This window comes from Orbicella franksi, chromosome 3 (genome assembly GCF_964199315.1).
Source record: "Orbicella franksi chromosome 3, jaOrbFran1.1, whole genome shotgun sequence".
In the NCBI taxonomy this organism is placed as follows: Eukaryota; Metazoa; Cnidaria; class Anthozoa; order Scleractinia; family Merulinidae; genus Orbicella; species Orbicella franksi.
In genome coordinates this window covers 24,075,992-24,095,206 of record NC_138147.1, presented here as the reverse complement: position 1 = coordinate 24,095,206, position 19,215 = coordinate 24,075,992, and the positions used below count along the sequence as shown (strand labels likewise).

At 39.1% G+C, this 19,215-nt stretch overlaps 1 protein-coding gene across 2 annotated transcripts; it reads right to left on the bottom strand.

Moving 5' to 3' along the window:
• Positions 1 to 28: 28 nt before the first annotated feature.
• Positions 29 to 12,885, bottom strand: LOC145482770 (ATP-binding cassette sub-family C member 4-like). Of its 2 annotated transcripts, XM_081461394.1 has the most exons (9): positions 11,189 to 12,885; positions 7,999 to 8,378; positions 7,322 to 7,697; positions 5,789 to 6,520; positions 5,455 to 5,644; positions 4,186 to 4,609; positions 3,143 to 3,289; positions 2,592 to 2,728; positions 29 to 2,100 (listed from the first exon to the last, which is right to left on the bottom strand). In XM_081461394.1, exons 1-9 carry the CDS (start codon positions 11,732 to 11,734, stop codon positions 1,184 to 1,186), a joined length of 3,849 nt encoding a protein of 1,282 aa, XP_081317520.1. In that variant the 5' UTR covers positions 11,735 to 12,885; the 3' UTR covers positions 29 to 1,183. The 2 variants fall into 2 exon arrangements, with proteins under 2 accessions (XP_081317520.1, XP_081317519.1); XM_081461393.1 differs by having other exon boundaries at positions 5,455 to 6,520.
• Between the last annotated feature and the right edge of the window lie 6,330 nt (positions 12,886 to 19,215).

Sequence of the window (19,215 nt, the reverse complement as noted above, 5' to 3'; positions counted from 1 at the left end):
CATTTTCTGCTTTTCTTTCTCAACCTCTTCGCGACTTCAAAACAACAAAAGACCCGGGTTTGAATTAAAAGTTGTTGCTTGTTGCCCGAAAACTCTAACTTAGAAGTACTTCAGAAAACTGAAGTGCTTCGGAAATTGACGCGCTTGTGTTCATGTTACGGTTTCTTAGCAACCTTTTTGACCAAAATAGTGGGTTCAGACGATTCTCGGTGGAATTTCTATCTCTGCGAACGCTCTGCATTCAGAAGCAACCATTTGTGTGTGTTTCTTTTCTTTTTCTTTTTCTTTTTTTTTTTGACTTATGCCTATTCCCGTAACCCCAGCAAGCGAAAATTATGCTGCTTTTCTACGCTAAAATCGCGCTACCTGGAGAGTATTGTCTTCAAAGATCATTTCCAATCCTGGAATTAAATTAATGTTGCAATCTGTATGAACAATACTTTGAGCCCGAATCATTAAAGCTGATAAAAACATTACGTCTGCCACATGTCACCATAAAACAACTCAGACACCAGAATTTTATTGAATGAGAACTTAAAATTTGAAAACATTTCAGCCATTCGTTTATTTTAACTTAATCCCTATAATTTTGAAATTCTTGAAAAATCCGTCAATACGCAGCCCACGGCCGATCTGATTACTGATTCTAATTATCAACAGAATGAAGTTTCGTTCCTACTGAGAATTTTTTAAAGTTTTTCGTCTAATTTAGCGGATATATGTACTTCTTCATTCATTAACAAAAATTTAAAATTATATGCTCGCCCTTTTTAAGTTGTAAAATAGTGTCCACTGTTCACAGTGATGGAGAAATAATTTTTTCTGGCTATGTGGAGCAGAAAATCGCATAAATAGTACTTCAAGAGAGATCTAATTGTAGTCTTTTAAGTAATTCTTCTCTGTACTGAACGTTTTAATCCTAAAATCTCGTGAACTAACAACCCTTATGAAATTCGAAGGGGTGCAACACCTCCTACGATGCTTATGGTAGATTGTATTTTTCAAGGAACCTTGAAAACTTGCGGCAAAAAAAACTTACATGAAATGACCAGTTTCCATCATGAGACGCGCCTGAAGGAAGTCGTGGTAACTGTCTTCAACAAATCAAGCCTATGACGTAATGACTCCCTTCAGGTGCCCCTCGTAGAACGAATTAGGTATTAACTATTAGTTGGTATTGTAACTAAGATAACGCTACTTGTTGATTTCGAAATAGTTCTGTTAGAACCCCGTCGTTATCTTGTAGAAGGACACTAGGTTTATCAAATTCTACAACTGTTCCTTTGTCCATTACTAACACTTTGTCATAGTCTATGATCGTGTTCAAACGATGCGCTATTGTAATAACGGTACAATCTTGAAACTTGCTTCGTATTGTCTCTTGGATTCTCCTATCGGTGCTGAAATCCACGTTAGCCGTGGCTTCATCCATGACAATGATCTTGTTTTTATTCAACAAAGACCTCGCTAAACAGAGAAGTTGCCTCTCTCCCACACCGAAATTGTTCCCTGATTCGGAGAGCTCGAAATAAAGCTCTCCCGGAAGTTCCTGGATTTTCGATTTCATTTGAACTTGCTCTAGCACGCCCCAGACCTCCGCGTCGGTGAAGCGGGAGAATGGATCCAGGTTGATGCGTAACGGCCCGCTAAACAGAGTCGGGTTTTGAGTAATGACTGAGATTACGGGCCTTGTGCTCTGAACGTTAAACTCGCTTAGAGCTAAACCATCGATGTAAATATTCCCAGCTGGTTCTGGCATCCGAAACAAGGCGGACACTAAAGAAGACTTCCCGGCTCCCGTTCGCCCAGCCACGCCAACTTTTTCTCTGGCATTAATATTTATCGAAATGTTCTTGAGCACTTGTGGGCCTCCTTCGTAGTAAGTTAGCGAGAGGTCCTCAAAACGAAGGCCTCCATCCTGGGGCCAATCTGGAGGGGCCTTCTTGTTGATGTCATATGTTGGTTCCTTGGGGAGCTCTGTGTAGGTTATGACTCGCTCTACTGCAGTCATCATGTTTTCAACATCTGCTGTCTGGCGCATGGCAAACTGCAGCTGGCCAACAGTACTGATGGCGTAAACTAGAGATAGACCAAGTGTACCTGCGAAAAGATTGATTGTAAGATTGTAGTCAAATATTCATCCAAATTAGAGCGTTACTGGTATTTAACTGAAACTCTCCAGTTTGAGGTACAAAGTATATTCATTTCCTGTAATTGTTTAGTCGTTGTTCGCGGATTTGCTCTGCAGAAATACTATGCTAACTGAATATAAACAGCAATTTCTGTGAATTCCATGTTCTTACAACATTGCTGCAAAATTTTGAGGTACCCCAGCCTCGCATTTTTATTTTTGTCATAATTGTAATCGGAAGTTTGTAAACTTCATTCTAATTTCGGTTACCTGGGCGTTCTTGTCATTTGTCTAGTATTGTTCTACGAAATCAAATCATTATTGTTGGGTTTCGCGTGATCCAATTATATTTTTGAGCTTTGAAGATTACACGGCTCTTACAACAATGAGCTCTCTTTCTACTCTCACGCATCTAGAGATAAAGTGCTAAACGATAGCTGCTTCTTTTAACGCTGCGTACCTGCGTCAGTTGTTGTGAAAACTCCAGTGAATGTTGCCACAGCCACAAACAAGGTACAGACAAAGTCAAGACGAATTCCCATCCACCGGGCGCTGTGAGGCACAAGAAACCAGATCTGGCTTCTTCTGTCTTGTACCCTGCGTAATATGATTTATGTATTTCTTTTAGTGCGGTTTACAATTGAGTGTCGTAAAACCAAAACCAAAAGCAATCACTCTAGCCAATCACAAAGGGCACCAACAATCCAGAGAACCAATCAAATTCGAAGCAATTTCATGCAGCTGACGCGAAGCGCGGGAAAATGTTGGAGAACGCGTCACAATTGATTTTGGATTTACCTCTGATTGGATGAAAAAGTGGCACGATATTTTCAAGACAACACCTTTCGACAGTCAGTGAAAGCTGCTCTTCAATCTGTACGATTCACATCTACCTTGTGGAATATACAGTTGAGTAGGCTACGAAACAATTAAAATTTGTGCAAATGGCTAATATGATTGCGCAGAACAAACCACTTTTACAGAATTCGTGATTTCTCAAAGTTTTCTTACTCGTTAAATGCTTCCATAAACTTTTCTTCCATGTGGTACGTTCTTATAATGATGATTCCCTCGAGTGTGTCCGCCAGGTGAGCCAGCACCGGGCTCTGACTGATAGCTTCCATTCGCTTGATTTCACGAGACGTCTTCAGATAATACCTACACAAGAAAAATAAAGAGAGATGAAAACTCCTCTACCACAGACGCCAATAAATATACGGCCATTTTTGGAGTTTCTTCTTTGGGATTGTTACGACAAGTTGAGGCTGGATGGGTGAGACATGTTGCAACATGTTAGGCATTTCCACACGGATTTTTGACTGTTAGACAGAAGTTTGGCCAGCACAGTCAAACTTTCGTCCAATTTCATTTATCTTCCGACGTCTACCAGTATGTTCCAATGACGGAGTGGTCAAACGATTACAACATTTTTTAAATCGTAATGTCGGGACCACTAGATATGCACCAAGCAGCATAAAAATGGTCGACTTGCTGACGATTATCCATTAAAATTACGGACGAATTTTTCCAATTTTCTGCCTTCTTCGATCCATCAAATAAGATGTACGTTTTCCAGTTTGAACAGTTTTTTGTCGTTCTTTTTTTTTTTTTTTGCTCTTTTCAGTTACCTCTGACTAAATCATTTAGAAGGCAAATAGTTGAAACGCCCGCCTAGCTGCGGCTGCCGTTTTGAAGATATGCGGGATGGGAAGATATTTCTAAATGACAAACGTTCTTCTGACTGAATGGTTAGGGACCCCGACTTGAAATGCGGAGGTCGCGGGATCAAGTCGCCCATAGACCATAAGCTGGAATTGTTTCTCCAACTGGATTGCCTTCTGCCAATTGGGGTTTTTAACCCTGTTATATTCAATTTCAATTTTTGGTTTCTGAAATTTAATTCTCGGCTCCACTGGCCATCGGCTTTCAACATTAGCTGAGGGTAAATAAATGTGTCTTTTATCATACCAAACACTTCACGTCTGTTCTCCCTTCATTTTTCAAAATTAAGATTTCGGTCATAATTATGAGCTTATTCTGTTGACCATGTTTACCTGTTAATTGCAAAGAAACCTGTAACCATGGGAATGACACCAATAATCGCCCAGTAGTTAGTGGAGCAAGTGACGCAAACAGAGGCCAGCGTCTGCAGTATGTACTGTACGGAAAGCAGCGAGGTCGGCGGTAGGAACTCATCCACGATCCCAATATCCTTTGAGAACCTGTTAAGTATTCTTCCGGATGGGTTCGTGTCGAAAAAGTAAACTGGAGACTGGAGAATGGACAGAACCATTTTATCGTGCAGGTTTTCTGAGCATCTGAGTGTGGTATAGTAGTAGAGGAGACCCCGGAGGACTGCAAGGAAGAGCGCTCCGCCCACCAGGCTGCCATAGATAATCAGGTTTAACTTGTGTTTTTGGTCAACCCACTTCAATCGTGTCAAATGAACAAGCCACAGATTGGGCGAAATGATCGATGCTGTGGAAAAATAATCTGTTAGTAGGGGCAGCCAGAAATTCCTTGCACAAACTATGTGTTGCATGAAACGTTAAAATTAGCTTTAAGGAATAAAACGCGCAAGCTTGCTATTTCCCAGCCGTTATATGATTGCTTAACGGCCCAGTTGACACTACTAAAGTAGGCTAACCACCAGGATGTTTAAAACAGAACTTCCTCGAGAGATAACTTTGTCATGAAAAACGAATGCACGCTTTATCGATGTCCTGCATTGTGTTCAATAAAAACTACAATTTAGTCATCTCTATCTAATTATCCAGGAAGTCTGGTTTGACTATCAAAGGTTTACTCCTCTAAGATATGTACTCCTAAGTTAAAGGCTGGGAGATTCCATGGTGATCAAGTACATGTAGCGCAATCAACCTATCCTTCGATCGTCAAAACAACTACTAACTTAAATAAGGAGAAATTTTTATAGTTTTCGGATCACTTATTGTTGTTGCGATTTGTCTTTATCAGTATTCTATGTATTTTATATCTTATCTCAGGCAGTTTATTTAAAATGAGGAATCTAGAATTCTGTGTAAACTGGCCTAATTACTTAGATATCTCCATTTTTTATATTTGTAAATATATTTAATTCTTTATTTTATTTTATTTTGATCACCTGTGGAATTGGATTTGAGCTAGCAAATAAATAAATAAATAAATAATCATTTGTAAACAAATAAGAACTGCTACTGAAATCTAAGCAGAATTGCGTTATGCTCGGTTTTCAGACTTGTATCTCAGGGAGACGCGAAAGTGTCTGCATAGTGTATATTGCAAACTGCTGTGGTGTTTCCCTAGAAGAACCATTTATTTACCTTGAGCAATGAAGAAAAGCAACAGCAGAAATAACAAGAGCACTCCATGCAGGCCCGATCTGAAGTAGTCCCAGTAGAGGCGTGAAGATATGGTGCCAACAATACGGTCCTCTTGAGAAGTAGTCATACCCTTTCCGGCGGACAAACGAGAGCAATCGCTTTCTCGACGTTCTCTGCGCTTGACGTTTTCCTGCAAAAGAAATACAAAACATTTTATCGGTTTTCTTTTTTTTTTTTCAGCATTGGACTTAAGGACACGATCCTCGGAGAACAATTCCCAGGCGTTAGACCTTCCAGTATTGTATGAGAATTCTTTAAAGGGTTCTGAAAATACCTGATCCGTTGTAACAGTCATTTTGCCTCCTTCAATTTCATGATACTTCTCTTGTCCGAGATGGAACTCTTTCTCCAGTGAGTCAATGTCCATCCCAGATTCTTTCATCTGCTGATATGCGCCTTGCTTCACAACACCCCCCTTGTCCAGGATCACAATGTAGTCCGCGCTCTTCATGTACTGAAGCTGATGCGTCACAAGAACGCGCACCTTGTTGCTGAGTAACCCATTGATGCAATTCTCAAAAATGTGTTTGCCAACTTTGGCATCCACAGCGCTTAGCGGATCATCCAGCAAATAAATATCAGCATCGCTGTACACTGCGCGTGCTAAATTGACGCGAGCACGCTGACCGCCACTTAAGCTTGCACCGCGTTCTCCAAGAAGAGTTTTGTCGCCCTCAGGTAACATAGCAATGTCTTTTTTTAAGTCGCAAGCTTCGATAGTTCGATCATATTTCTCCTGGTCGAACGCCTGGTTAAAGAGAATGTTTTCACGAAGCGTTCCGCTGTAAGCCCAGGCGGTTTGAGGGACGTAAACGATTTTTCCATTGCGCGTTACTTTTCCCGTGCTTGGGGGAAGTTCCTCGAGCAATGCTAAGAGAAGAGACGATTTGCCACAACCAACAGGACCCGTCACTAGCAGCAGCTTGCCTTCAGCCACCTCGATACTCACGTCGCTTAGGACTGGAGCTTCGTTTTTACCATTCCAGTGGCAAGTTATGTTGGACGCCTAGAATTGGAAAAAGAACCATTATTTTTACGCTGTTTAAATGACCTTATAATAGTCAAGACATAGAAACATTTTGACTTAATATTCATTTGTTTCTCATCCAATCTCTTTTACAGGGCATTTTTCATACCCGAGAACGAGGGCAAACTAATTGAATGATATTTTCAACGTTTGCGCGTAAAGTGAACAAACGAGTTGCATGTCTGTCTGAGACACGCCTTCCTTCGTTTTCAACCGTTAGATACTCGAGTTTCGTTGCTTCGTTAGCGAACCTTTCCACATATAACTAGATCATTCAATCATTTTCTAAAGCGGTACATTAAACTTTCATGCACTGTAACTTGCTGATAGATCGTTAGCTATTGTCCCCGATGCGGAAGACAAAAATGGAAATAAAAAAACTAGGAACCTGAATTTTAACAGCAATCTTCCACTTCCACCGAAACTTTCTAAATCGAGTTAACGTTTATCATTGGAATCGGCTTGCGCACAGAGAGAGTCAATTTTATGTTCCTGAGTTGCGTATTGCTTCCCTTTGTTTTCGGTTCCCTGATTTCGAAATGGACAAAGCCATCGATTTGTATGGCAAGTACTGGAATAACGATGTTTTCATTTCGCCGATATAGAAATCCGCTATGCGAGGTGAGTGCAGGCGAACAGTCAGCGTCTGCACTCGTATCGTTCAACGGATTCCCCCGCTCGAAAAAAAGACCTTTGAGTCTCTGCGGAGGAGAGAGTCCATAGTGTGCATCTTCTAAAAAATAAAACTAGTTTTATTAAAAGTATAACATAGCCCTGCACCTTCAAGAAGGGTTTTTCGACGGTCTCGCTGTTGTCTTTCTCCTTTTCGTCACCATTGTCATTTCCCGTCGTGTCTTCTTGTTGATTTAATTCCTTTCCATTCAATTCTTCTATCAGCAAAAAGCTCTCAATTCTCTCAAGAGACGCAAAACAGTCAGCAATGAGCTGCATGCCATCCGTCAGACCGTACACCAGAGAACGCCTGTTTTCCGACAATAGTCCGACCATTGTAAACACATTGAATGGTGTTAAACGTATGCCAGTGAAGATGAGTGTTATAAAGGCGATCAAACAGATCACACTGTCGTATGTGTGCTGCAGGGAAGCAAACGTTGAAAGAATGTTGTAGATTTTCCGCAGGAAGGACAGTTCAGATCTGAAGAACAGAACAACAAAGCAATAGACTGGTTAAACAATGCCGATTTTGCCCAAATAGGAGAAAGTCTGCATACGAGCCAAGTGACCAATCAGGTCCGGGCTTATCCCGATTTCTGTAGCATGAAGCGACTAGGAGTATCTCTATTCCCATCATGATGGGATGCTAGTAAAACGCAGGGTTACCCCCAGCATTAAATTCGCCGGTACCCATTTATACACCTGGAGCTATCATGTTACTCCTGTTTTTCAAAGCTTCACTGAAAATTGACCTGACGCCTTTGAGGATTCCCCTAACTTACCTCCTAATCATACGCACTACATCTCTGTACGGCCATTCCCAAGCGTACATCTTCACCGCACGTATTCCAGAGACGATCTCATTCATCACTGCCAGCCTCTTGTCCGTAACACGTGCCGCCTGCATTCGAAGCTTAGCGACCCAGCCTGTCATCTCAGCTTCGTAGGGAATGAGAATGAGAGCGAATGCCAGGCCTGTGACAGCCTGCCATCCAATCAAAATCCAGAGGAGAATTCCTAGTATCACGAGATCGAACGGGGATCGCAATGACGCAAAAAGGTTCTGAGTGGCCAAGTCCAGCCGCTGGATGTCATTGGATACCAAGTTGATCACATGACCGGATGTTATCTTTGCGAGCTTTGATTGACTCATGCGCAGTACCTAGAGTGATGGATGACAAACAAATTGACTTCTCAGTCTTGAAAAAGAAATGGCGAAGGGTTCTTGGATTAGAACTTTGGTTAATTCAAGGAACGTTGCTCGATTTACGGAATAGACCTGTTTATCAACTTCAAATACTGAGAAAACAGTAGGCCATCAGTTCCGAATTACCGTAAGCCTCTTTGTCAAAGCGAGTCTTAGTGGCCATCATTTCATATGAAAATGAGATTTCATTCACATGCAAATTCAACTCATTTTCATATGAATGGTTGTGTACCAGGCCTCGCTTTGATAGGCAGACTTAGGTCAACTCGGAAATGGGCTATTTCTTTAATAAAAGACATGTTTTCTACACTCAGTTTTTGTGCAAATGTTTCAAAGTAATTTGAGCCAGTCTTGGAAATGCTGACCTCAAAATCTCAAGTGCCCATAACCCACCCCACCCTACCCGCGTAATAACAACACAATAAAAGCAAATCACGACATGACATTCACCCACAGGGCAGTGATGAAAATACAGCGTCTACCATACTTGTGTAAATATGTAAAATAACGCTAAATGAACCTAGAAATTTTTTTCAAAATGCAATCAAAACAAAATATTGTTTAAATCTGCCCTTTCAAGTTCCCACCAAGCGAGTCAAAGTACACTTGAAACATTTTCACATTTTTGTGTTTTAAAGTCTTCCATGGGTTAATAAATGCTTACTCACTTATTTAAAACAGTTTTCTCTAGGAATACAAGGGTGAAATAACCGAAATACACTAACCAGTTTTTAACTTCCTGGCTCAAGGAACGAAATTTTGCAAAGTTGTTGGTTTTTTTACGCCTGTGTGATCATGAATGAACGAGTTAATGCGAAGGCGTAATTATTTAAAAACACAAACTGCTTGTTCTCAGAAATTTTTTTCATACGAAATCTGCTGCCGAGAAAAGCTTACTAGTTTTAAGTGAAATGTTTTTACATGAAGCATTGTTCTTAAAATAAGCCAGATTGTAGACTACTAATAAGGCCCAGTTTAGACGTCGTGCTTCTGCCGTGCCGAACTAAATTCAGGAAATAAGTTCGACAAAAGTTAAGATCGGCAAGCAATTAAGTTCGACAAGCTCTGCCGTGCTACACGACTATGGCACGGCAGCGATTCAAACGTCGTGCTTCTGTCGCGCCAAACAAAATTCATAAATTATATTAATATATTTTGGCTGGATTGCGTTCCCACGGGGAGCTAGGAGGAGAATTGTTACGAGGCATCAGTAAATTCTGAATTTGGTTCGACTCTCGCACGACGTCTGAATCAGAGTTGTTTTTCTGCCGTGCCATAGTCGAACCAAATTGCAATTATGTTCTGCTCGGCAGAAGCACGACGTTTGAACTGGGCCTAAGAGTTTTTACTCCATATTCCAGTGATTTCATCTCTGGAGCCATACGCAACATTTGGTACCTCCTATCGAAAGTTTCGCATCTATCGCGTACATTCAAGGAAAAAGTCGATTTTTCAAACAGTATTTTAGTTTTAAGCTTACGTGTGTTGAAACACGGATAACCCACTAATATCACAAAGGGTGTAAAAGCGACTCATTGCAATAATTACCATGAGAAGGGACAAGCAAAATCTCTATTGTGATTTAGCTCATAGCATGGTCATAAAATTGTTTAGATGCCTTTCACGCTTCTCCGATCAAAAATAAAAAATGATAAAAAAGGGACGCCGTGGCATTATCGAAGCTTTTTTTCACGGTTCTCTGATCAGAAATAACGACTACTTTTCTAGAAACGACGCCTTTTACGTACTTACGCATGAAACCACCTTGAGAGTACAAACATATGCTCCAAGCCAGATTGCCTCCGCAAAATTCCGGCATCATTATTTGCCTCAGTTTAAAAAATCAGTTCTTTCTTTTACCATGTCGAAAGCTTATTTTTGAATCTAATCAAGCGCATTCGGCGGCCATCAAAAGCCTCTGCTTAATGCAAGGTTAATGAGCTTCCCAAAAATACTGTAATGTTTGCATTGCACATTAATAAGCCTTTATCTTTTGGCTTGCTGGAAAATATCGTTGATACAATCATTATTATCATTCCACTTTACCTCATTAATTTAAATATACTGAAGTAAAAAGATGACCTTGCCGGTAAATGAATAATTGTTTTGCCAGACCACGGATTTTCCAAATTCTATAATGATGTTTTTAAAGTAACTCAAGCGAAAACTAGAAACTGGCAAAGGCGTTCGTAGAATTATTTACGCTTCTCTGGTCAGAAAAAATAGATTCTGCTTTTTGCAAATCAGTGGACGCCACTTATCTACGCAAGAGATACTTCGTATGTTGTGCATTGCAAAAATATGGATCCTTTTTCTCAAATTCTGAATTAATGCAATGATTAGTCTTGAGAAAAGGAAGGTCAAACAAGATGGACATTTTGCCAAGCACTAAATTTCAAAACTCAAACACCAAACAATTAGTTTGGTCAGCGAGGCCAAATGGATTTTTCAAGAACCTTCAGTTATGCAAAGTTCTAACTTCAATGTTGTTTTAAAACAATTTGTTTTATTGCAGTTGTAAAATAGTTAAAAGTCATCGTTGCATTCTTAGTTCTGACCTTTATAATTTTGTGACCAAATGAACCGGTAAATGCCTAATTTATAATGAATTTAACAAGACTCTTCGTTATCAGCATTCGTGATCTCCGATGCGCTCATTTATATTTCCAAAAGAGCAGGAAGGTTTGCTGTAACTACAATATTCCCGCAGCTCTCTCAAAAACGTGTTCTTCGTAGCATTTGAAGGCAATGGATCTTGTACTTACCTTTTTATAAAGCAATCCTGTTGCTGCCGCCCTAAATCTCATTCCGAGCAAGGCCGACCTGTTTTGGTAATGATGTTGAGCGAGGTTCCTTCCGAGAGAGGTGATGCATATAAACGTGGGTAAAATATATTTGAAGCTAACGTCCAATTGCCGTATTCCCATCAGATAGGAAATCAGAAATCCCAGCAACACTGGCAAAGTCATTCTATTTGCCATATCGGTCATCACAAGACCAATAATTGAGAAATATTCATACCACGGGCAGACCCGCATCAGCGCCTTCCAAAATCTCGGCCTCTTGCCGTGATGTCTTTTATTCAATTCTTTTTCCCATTCCGTTTGTAATTTCTCTGTTAATACTTCGGATTTGTCTTCCTCCAGGAGTGGAAATAAATCTTCTTCCTCGAGCGGCCGTTTATTTCCTGTGACGAAGATTTTGTTCATCCACCATATTGTGAGGCGGGAGAAGATGTTGGCGTTTATAACAGGGTTCACATTTTTAGCGTCCTCTTCAGAGTTGAGTTTTTCATACTCGTTCTTCGCCATATTCCCACGTCTGAAGATCGTGATTCACGATCAAGATCACATGGCTTTAGGTTTCCATTGAATCTGTGAAAGAAAATGCCGACTGGTTTCATTGACATTTATAGATACCATCGAGAATAAAAACATGTTCCCTCCCAGACGTAAACTAAAAAATCATAACGACATGCATCATCACTCTCATTATAATGCGGAGAACAATAATTCGCGATATTGTTATTTTCTGTTCTCCTTGACTGCTCATACATTCTTAAGGAAATGTAAAGTGTATAAAGACAAAGGCAAAACATAATTAACATTTTTTTTAATCCTAAAGTTTTGTTAATTGTGAAGTGCCATCTCTCAGCAAGTAGCTTAGGAGTGACTAGCATTTTATTTACGCTAAGCATGAACGATTCAAACTTTTTTAAGTTGTTAACCATTATCCAAATATAATAATATTGACAAGGGATTGGTTTAAAATTTAAGCTTGCGTAAAACGAGGGTAACAGCATATATTCCTCTTAATGAATTTGAAATTGCAATAGCCCGAATGTATTGTAGAACAAGGAAGTTGAGCCGGTTAAGGCCCAGTTCAGACGTCGTGCTTCTGCCGTGCCGAACATAACTGCAATTTGGTGCGACTATGGCACGGCAGAAAAACAACTTTGCCGATCTTAATTCAAAAATTTGATTCAAACGCCGTACTTCTGCCGTACTTTTGTCGAACTTAATTCCTGAATTTAGTTCGGCACGGCGGAAGCACGACGTCTAAACTGGGCCTCAGTTTCGACTTTTCTGTGGAAAATTAGATACGATCTTCGACAAGATTTACGATTTTCTAAACATGAAAATGAAAATAAGCAAAGAATAGCCTCTTACTTAACTACATACCGTTCTAGCTAAATAATTTCTTCAGTATAGAATAAATATTTCACAATTTAGAGATGCTGCACTTCTAAAAAGGAAATTTCGTCATTTCTTTATTTTGGGCCTCCTTAGAAAATGTAAAGACGTTTCTTAATGGAGAACTTTATAAAAGTATTAACTACAAATTGACCTAAATTTGCCTCTGTCAGCTCGGCGCTAAAAGAGATTCCTTCCAGCGCAAAGAGCTGTTTCCTTCGACCTCTCCTTCTTGTCTCGTTTTCCAAGCGCGACAATTTAACTTTGCAATCGCTTCGACTATCGTTTTGTAATATTAAAAGTTTGTATTAACCTTAAATTATTTGAGTGCTTCACATCATAAATTTCCATGATTTTGTCGACCTGACAATATTTGTTCAAAGTAAGGCAAAATCGTTACAATATTTCCTCTTCAAAAATAGTTTGCATGACGCAAATGCCCTTGGGAAGCAGTGACGGCGCAAAGTTAAGAAAGCTGCGGTAAATTCTCAATTTTGTTGTTCTAGCTGTCGTTCTTCTCATTTCTTTCATCACGATAATTTTAATCAGTAATACTACACTTGAAGATGAAGACAGAAGAAATTTCTAAAACAGAAATCGGATAAGTTGAAAAATAAAATAAATGTAGACAACGGAGAGAAATGAAACGCGATATATTACAGGGATTAACTTGCCCGATATGAGAAACATGACAGTTTCTTTCATAAAATGAACAACTCATGTTCCTTTCTAATTGTTTTTAATTTTTTAACTTTTTAATTCCCATCAACTTTCTGCTTGCTAAAGTATTTATATTTAAAAATTACATGTTGCTCGCTCGATCTCTCGCCATTGGGAAATTTGAATGGTTGTGGTCAAAGTTTTGGTGCATCAGTTGACCACGTTTGCAAAATTTACGCTACTCTTTCTTTTTTTTTTTCTTAGCCCTCTGCGTCTTTTATTTTTCTCCCACTCTAATGATGTTGACTGAGAGACAATAAAAACTAAGGGGCATATATCAATGAAACCCTGCGGACCTGACGATTTGAAAGACTTTGATTGCACGTTATTAATTGTAATAAATTACCGTCACTGAACTTAATTTGGAATGGTCTTGAAGGAACCAAAGTTATTATATTAGCTTTCCGCTGGGAGTACAAACTTGTTTTCACAACGCCAGTCAACTGAGACATCTACTTTGATTCGTGGCAGGCAATTTTAGCGTGTTCGTCGACTCCGTTTAGTTTACAAACAACTTTGAGAGAAGATTTCAAAAGTGATCACTGATTGGTAGACTCGCACGCCTGAATTCTGGTTGAAAACACACTATTTTTCCTTTACGTGTGATTTCTAATTAGACCAAATGTTCTATTTTTGCGTTGAACTTTTCATGAGCTAAACGTAATATACATTTAGTTCGGCTAACGAGACGTTCGACTTTTTGGTCGATTAATTACGTCTCTTTTCCTTAATAATCGCCTGAATTAGCCGGGAAGAACCCTTGATCCATGTCAAACATTTATCTTTCAGAGGACAAAACCAAATTCCGAAAAACTATAATAATTACGTTTTCGTTCCGACTTCTTTAAGTCGAAGGGTTAAATAAGATAGTCTGAACAATCATTTACACAAGGCTACTTGGAAAAAAATCCGTGTGCATCGTTTCATCAATTATCTTTCTTGTGTTTCTACCAAGCTTAACATTAACCATCATTTCTCTCCTTATCATATCGTTAATCTATACGTTTAAATTCTATCAAATGTTCGACAGAATTATAACTGATTATCCATAGTACTTAATGAGAGACTATTGGATAACTGTGATCAACTAGAGCAGTATAAATATCCTGATTTATACCTTCAGAATTATAACAAGAATGAAAGTCCTTCAGAATTATAAAAGAAATTCGAAACGTAAAACTGCTGGGATCTCTAAATTCAGTAACTAACTTTCTTCGAAGCTCGGAATTGATTAAACAGCACTATAAACAGGCACTTATGCGAGTTAGCTAGTAAATTAAAATTTACAATTCAGGAAAGATTACTTTTTCAAGACTTGGTGCCGAACAAGTTTTCCCCAATTGTATAACTACCTTTATTTTCTTTGTGTAGGGTACGTTTACATATTTCCATGGCGTGGTACCTCCATACATTCCAATATTAACTCTTGGGTCATATAATAACAGCCACCAGATAACCTGCTTAACTTTCGAGAAGTTTTCAAAACAGATTTTTGATAACAATGTTAACGGTTAATTCTTTTTCAAAATTAGTTCGATGCAATAAAAAAAATACTATTGAATTTGTGATCCAGCGAGAGTATTTCCTGTTGCTAAGTTTAAGTTCAAAGGCGTGCTTTGAAAAAAATGGTATACAACAGAAAAAGACGTTTGGTGAAATTCAAAAGATTTACCTCACACCATATGGTATATAACCATAATATAAACTATTGGAAAATCTATTGAAAATTTAACAGCAATAGAACACATTTTTGTGATAAATTTCCCCTTTGAACACTGGTTCTTATTTAATCAGTGTACCGAAAAAGCATGGTGTGCCAAACTGTCCGTTTTAATACAAAAAAATGCAAAAAATTAACAGACAGAGTAGCGTTTGTGTAGAACGAAACCTTTCCCACTTACTTGCATGATGTTTTTATTTCCGCGTACAGGAATGTGGTTTTCCGTTTAAAAAATGCAATGGAACTTCTGCCGACGACCAATTCCGCTCCATTTAGCTTTGTACTAATTGTATCTAATATCCGAGAGTGTAAGTTCCCATTCCCTTCGTTAATAAACCAATGAATGATCGAGTATTGTGTGTCACCGGGTCTTCAGAGAGGTTACGTCAGGAAACGGGACAAAGTTGCTAATTGACGAGAAATCCTGGGTTCCACCGAAGGCTACCACGCAACGTATTCGCGCATATTGTAAACAGCGGTGTACGGATAAAGGGCTCAACACTATTTTGTCTACATTAATTTACCCAGAGAAGAAAGCAAGCAATATACTAAAGCTTTTTATTAAGTAAAATAGACAACTAAAGGAGGTCATTATTTATCCTCATACGCCTGTTCAAGTCGCTGTTTTATTTCATTTTCAGTTGAGCCTCCTATACCTGAAAAGCATGTTATTAGCCGATTTGTCGGATAGGTTTTCTGGTAATTTTACCTACACCTACCCCGGAAAATAAGAAATGATAAGAAGCAATGAGGGTCAAAAAGTAGCACAAGATCCAGTAAAAGAAATTGTTACAAACATAAGTTTCGTTCTCATAATCTTGTTCAACTGAGCTGAAAAACAAAGAAACGACTAGAAAGCAAACCTCATTAATTTATGCTATTTTTAATGAAACTAACTTTTACCTCCAGGCTTTGATCGCTTACGGAGATCTTTTGAAAGAACCGCCGTTGTCAAGACTGTCAACGCTCTAGTTAACTGCAAAACATCAGAAGGCTGGTTAAAAAAGAACGGAAAATATTAACAATCTCTCCAAACACCAATGTATAACATGAACCCTGGTTATTGATGCTTCGATGCTTTCGCTTTCGACTAATGTTCGCCTTTGATTTTGATAATACCAGCTTATTGTCCACGAGTTTAAAGAGTTTTTGATGTTCTTACTGATATTCAGATTCGCAGTCTCTTTATAAATCGATTGTCTTTGGACGCCTTTACCTGCATTCAGACCGGACGTTTCTGGTCTTCAGGGGACGGAGTGGGGGAGCTTTTGACGCCCTCTCCTTGTAACTCGTAGATTATGAAAGATATAACAATCAAACTTGGGGGATATATAGCATGTTCAAAAATCACGATATCACAAAAAGGTACGCAAGAAAGCTGCAAAATTGTTCATTACAAACAGGAAAAATACGTGAGATACATCTCTGTCATGCATACCATTACCACGGAAACATCAAGTTCCTGGCACCGAGGCATTCTGCCAAACTTCAATACAGTCGGACCTCTATTAAGACGCTACCTATTAAGCGGCCAACCTTTATTGGGTCTTTAATTGGCGGCCAGCGGCCAAAGTTCCGGAAAAATCGTCAGCTATACACTGTAATAAAAACCTCTATTCAACGGTCACCTCTGTCAAGCGGCCGCGGCCAGCTTCTCGTCGTCCCAAGAGTGATTTTGTTTTGTTTTATGTACCTTTATTAAACGGCCAGGACGATTTGAAGTTAAGGACGGTGCCTACTAAATACAAAGGTTTTTGCGCCAGGTTAGGACCACGCGGAAAAAGTAGATCATTGCAAGGGCTATTGGAATCCATAAAGAAAAATGGGGGTAGCCACGCATTTTTTCGAGATAATTAGCCTTGAATCTCAAAAATGCTGACATCAGCATTTTTCTGAAAAAGAATGAAAGGATATTTCTTCACAGATTTCCTTAGAATTTGCCTTTACATACAGAAAAGCAAACACATTTATAAAGATCTTTAAACTACATAGCAAATGGTAACATAAAAACCATTTTTGGTATGTTTTTAATAACAAAATCGTCGCAACAGCGCTTTTAGCGTCTCTGACAGCCTTCCTCTGGTTCAGCTAAAATACAGTCTAAATACCTTTTGCTCACAACCAGAAACTAAGCACGTGTTGAATAGGCTCGCCACTTTCATTTCATAACATAAAATGTGGGGGTAACCGCGCGGTTTTTTAAAGTTATTCATCTTTTTTGAAACATTTTACGTTGCCTGTTACATTTTTTCCTGTCACTTCCCCAGTAAGTGAGGCATTTGCGTATCCCGCGCTTGTCGAACACTGTCGAATACTGTGAAAACACATTTTCAGCAGTATATAAGATTTTAAGACAATCGCAAAACAAAGTCTCGAAGTGTTTTAGTTTGTTTGTACAGTGTTGGGTTGACAGACACGTCGCGTCTGTACACGTAATTGTTTCTTTAGCTTTTGTTAACGTTATGGACCGTATTATAACCATCATTGTTTTACTTTTTCTCTACGTGCATTTGTTTGTACTTATATTTGGTAAACTGAAAACTGGACCACGCCCAACGTTGTTTTCGGGTGAATCTCTATTAAACGGCCACCTCTATTAGACAAAGGAATCTTAGACATTTGCAATTCTCGACAGAAAGCCTCGGGACCATGTTAGAATTTTGATTTATCGAACATGGGTGATTATTTCAAGATAAATTTTTCGTCAGGAAAAGTCATTAAATTCAGAGTTCATTGCCTTAATGCGTTTAACGCAGTTACAAGCGTTCAAAGTTGCCGAATTTGTTCGAGGGCGAGACAATACAAAATCTATCTTATTGGAATATTCCGTTGTTTCTATCGATTAGTTGTTCTTTCTTTTGCGTGTTTATGAACCGAGACGGAGTCCGGATCCATCAACACGAAAAATAAAGAATGACTCTAATATCCAGCCATCTTGACCGAACAAGCTTGGTAAATAAAGGATTTATTACATGGAAAAAGAACACTATTTTCTTGCGGGACATAGCGGGTAAGCGGGCAAGAAAGCGCCAAAGAGTTCAAAACACTGCCGCACGCCTTATCACTGGAACCAAGCAATACGACCACATCAAACCTGCCCTTCGAGAATTACACTGGCTACCTGTCGAATCACGGATTTTATTCAAACTTCTGCTCATCACTTTTAAGATTATCCATGGACTTTGTCCAGCCTACTTGTCGTCCCTCCTGTAACAATACCACCCGCAACGGAGCTTCCGCTCATCCTCTAAGCTTCTTTTCACTGTCCCTACTGTGAACTCTGTGACATACGGTGAACGTGCCTTTTCTTTCTCCGCACCTATATTATGGAACAGTCTACCGGATTCTGTTAAAAATACAACATCTCTTTCGTCTTTTAAATCTGCCCTCAAAACATTCTTGTTTCGGAAATCCTACTTCTGATTTATTTTATTTTATGAGAAACTGTATTTTAATCAATTATTTCATTTATTTTATTTATGTACTGTTATTAGAAAAATTTTATAGGATTTAACTAATTTATTTTTTATAGTAATGTTAGCGCATTGAGTTTTTTATAAATGCGCCCAGCGCAGGATTCGTTTCATCCTGTCCATTCACGGAGCTAGCCATATGATAAGTTACACTATTCCACCAAACTTTAAACGAAAATAAATGCAAAGGAATAACGTAGGTATGGGGATTTCTTGCCGCAATCTCCACAGTTCCGGCAGGCGTGTAACTTCTCGCATATACGTACAGTTATTTTAACAAATGTTCTCAAAACAATTTAGGATCGATAACGGTCTTTCTGTCAACTTTTTAATCTACACAAAAACAAGACAACTCGTATGAAACTATCACTGAGGTTCCAGTTGTTCGAAGGCTGGATACAGCTATCCACCGGATAAATCGCTATCCAGTGGATAAGTGTTCACAAAACAAACCACGCTATCCGCTGGATAGAGATTTATCGGGTGGATAGCGTTATTCACCTTTCGAACAACCCGGGCCAGGGGACCGGTTCTCAAAAGACCCAGAAACTTTTCGGGCCCGGAAAGTCATAGCAAAATCTCGAACCTTACGATTACAGAGCTGTTTTATTCACATATTCTTAAAATGAACATAGGTTCCCTACATACAAGAAGTTTCATGCGTACACACTTCTCCGTTTTTAGAT

Coding starts and splice junctions, on each gene's coding strand:
- LOC145482770 (XM_081461393.1), bottom strand. CDS start 11,734: ATGGCGAAGAACGAGTATGAAAAACTCAACTCTGAAGAGGACGCTAAA. Junction 3,290..4,185: donor GGTTTCTTTGCAATTAACAG/GTAAACATGGTC, acceptor TTTCTTGTGTAG/GTATTATCTGAAGACGTCTC. Junction 2,729..3,142: donor TTTATGGAAGCATTTAACGA/GTAAGAAAACTT, acceptor CATATTACGCAG/GGTACAAGACAGAAGAAGCC.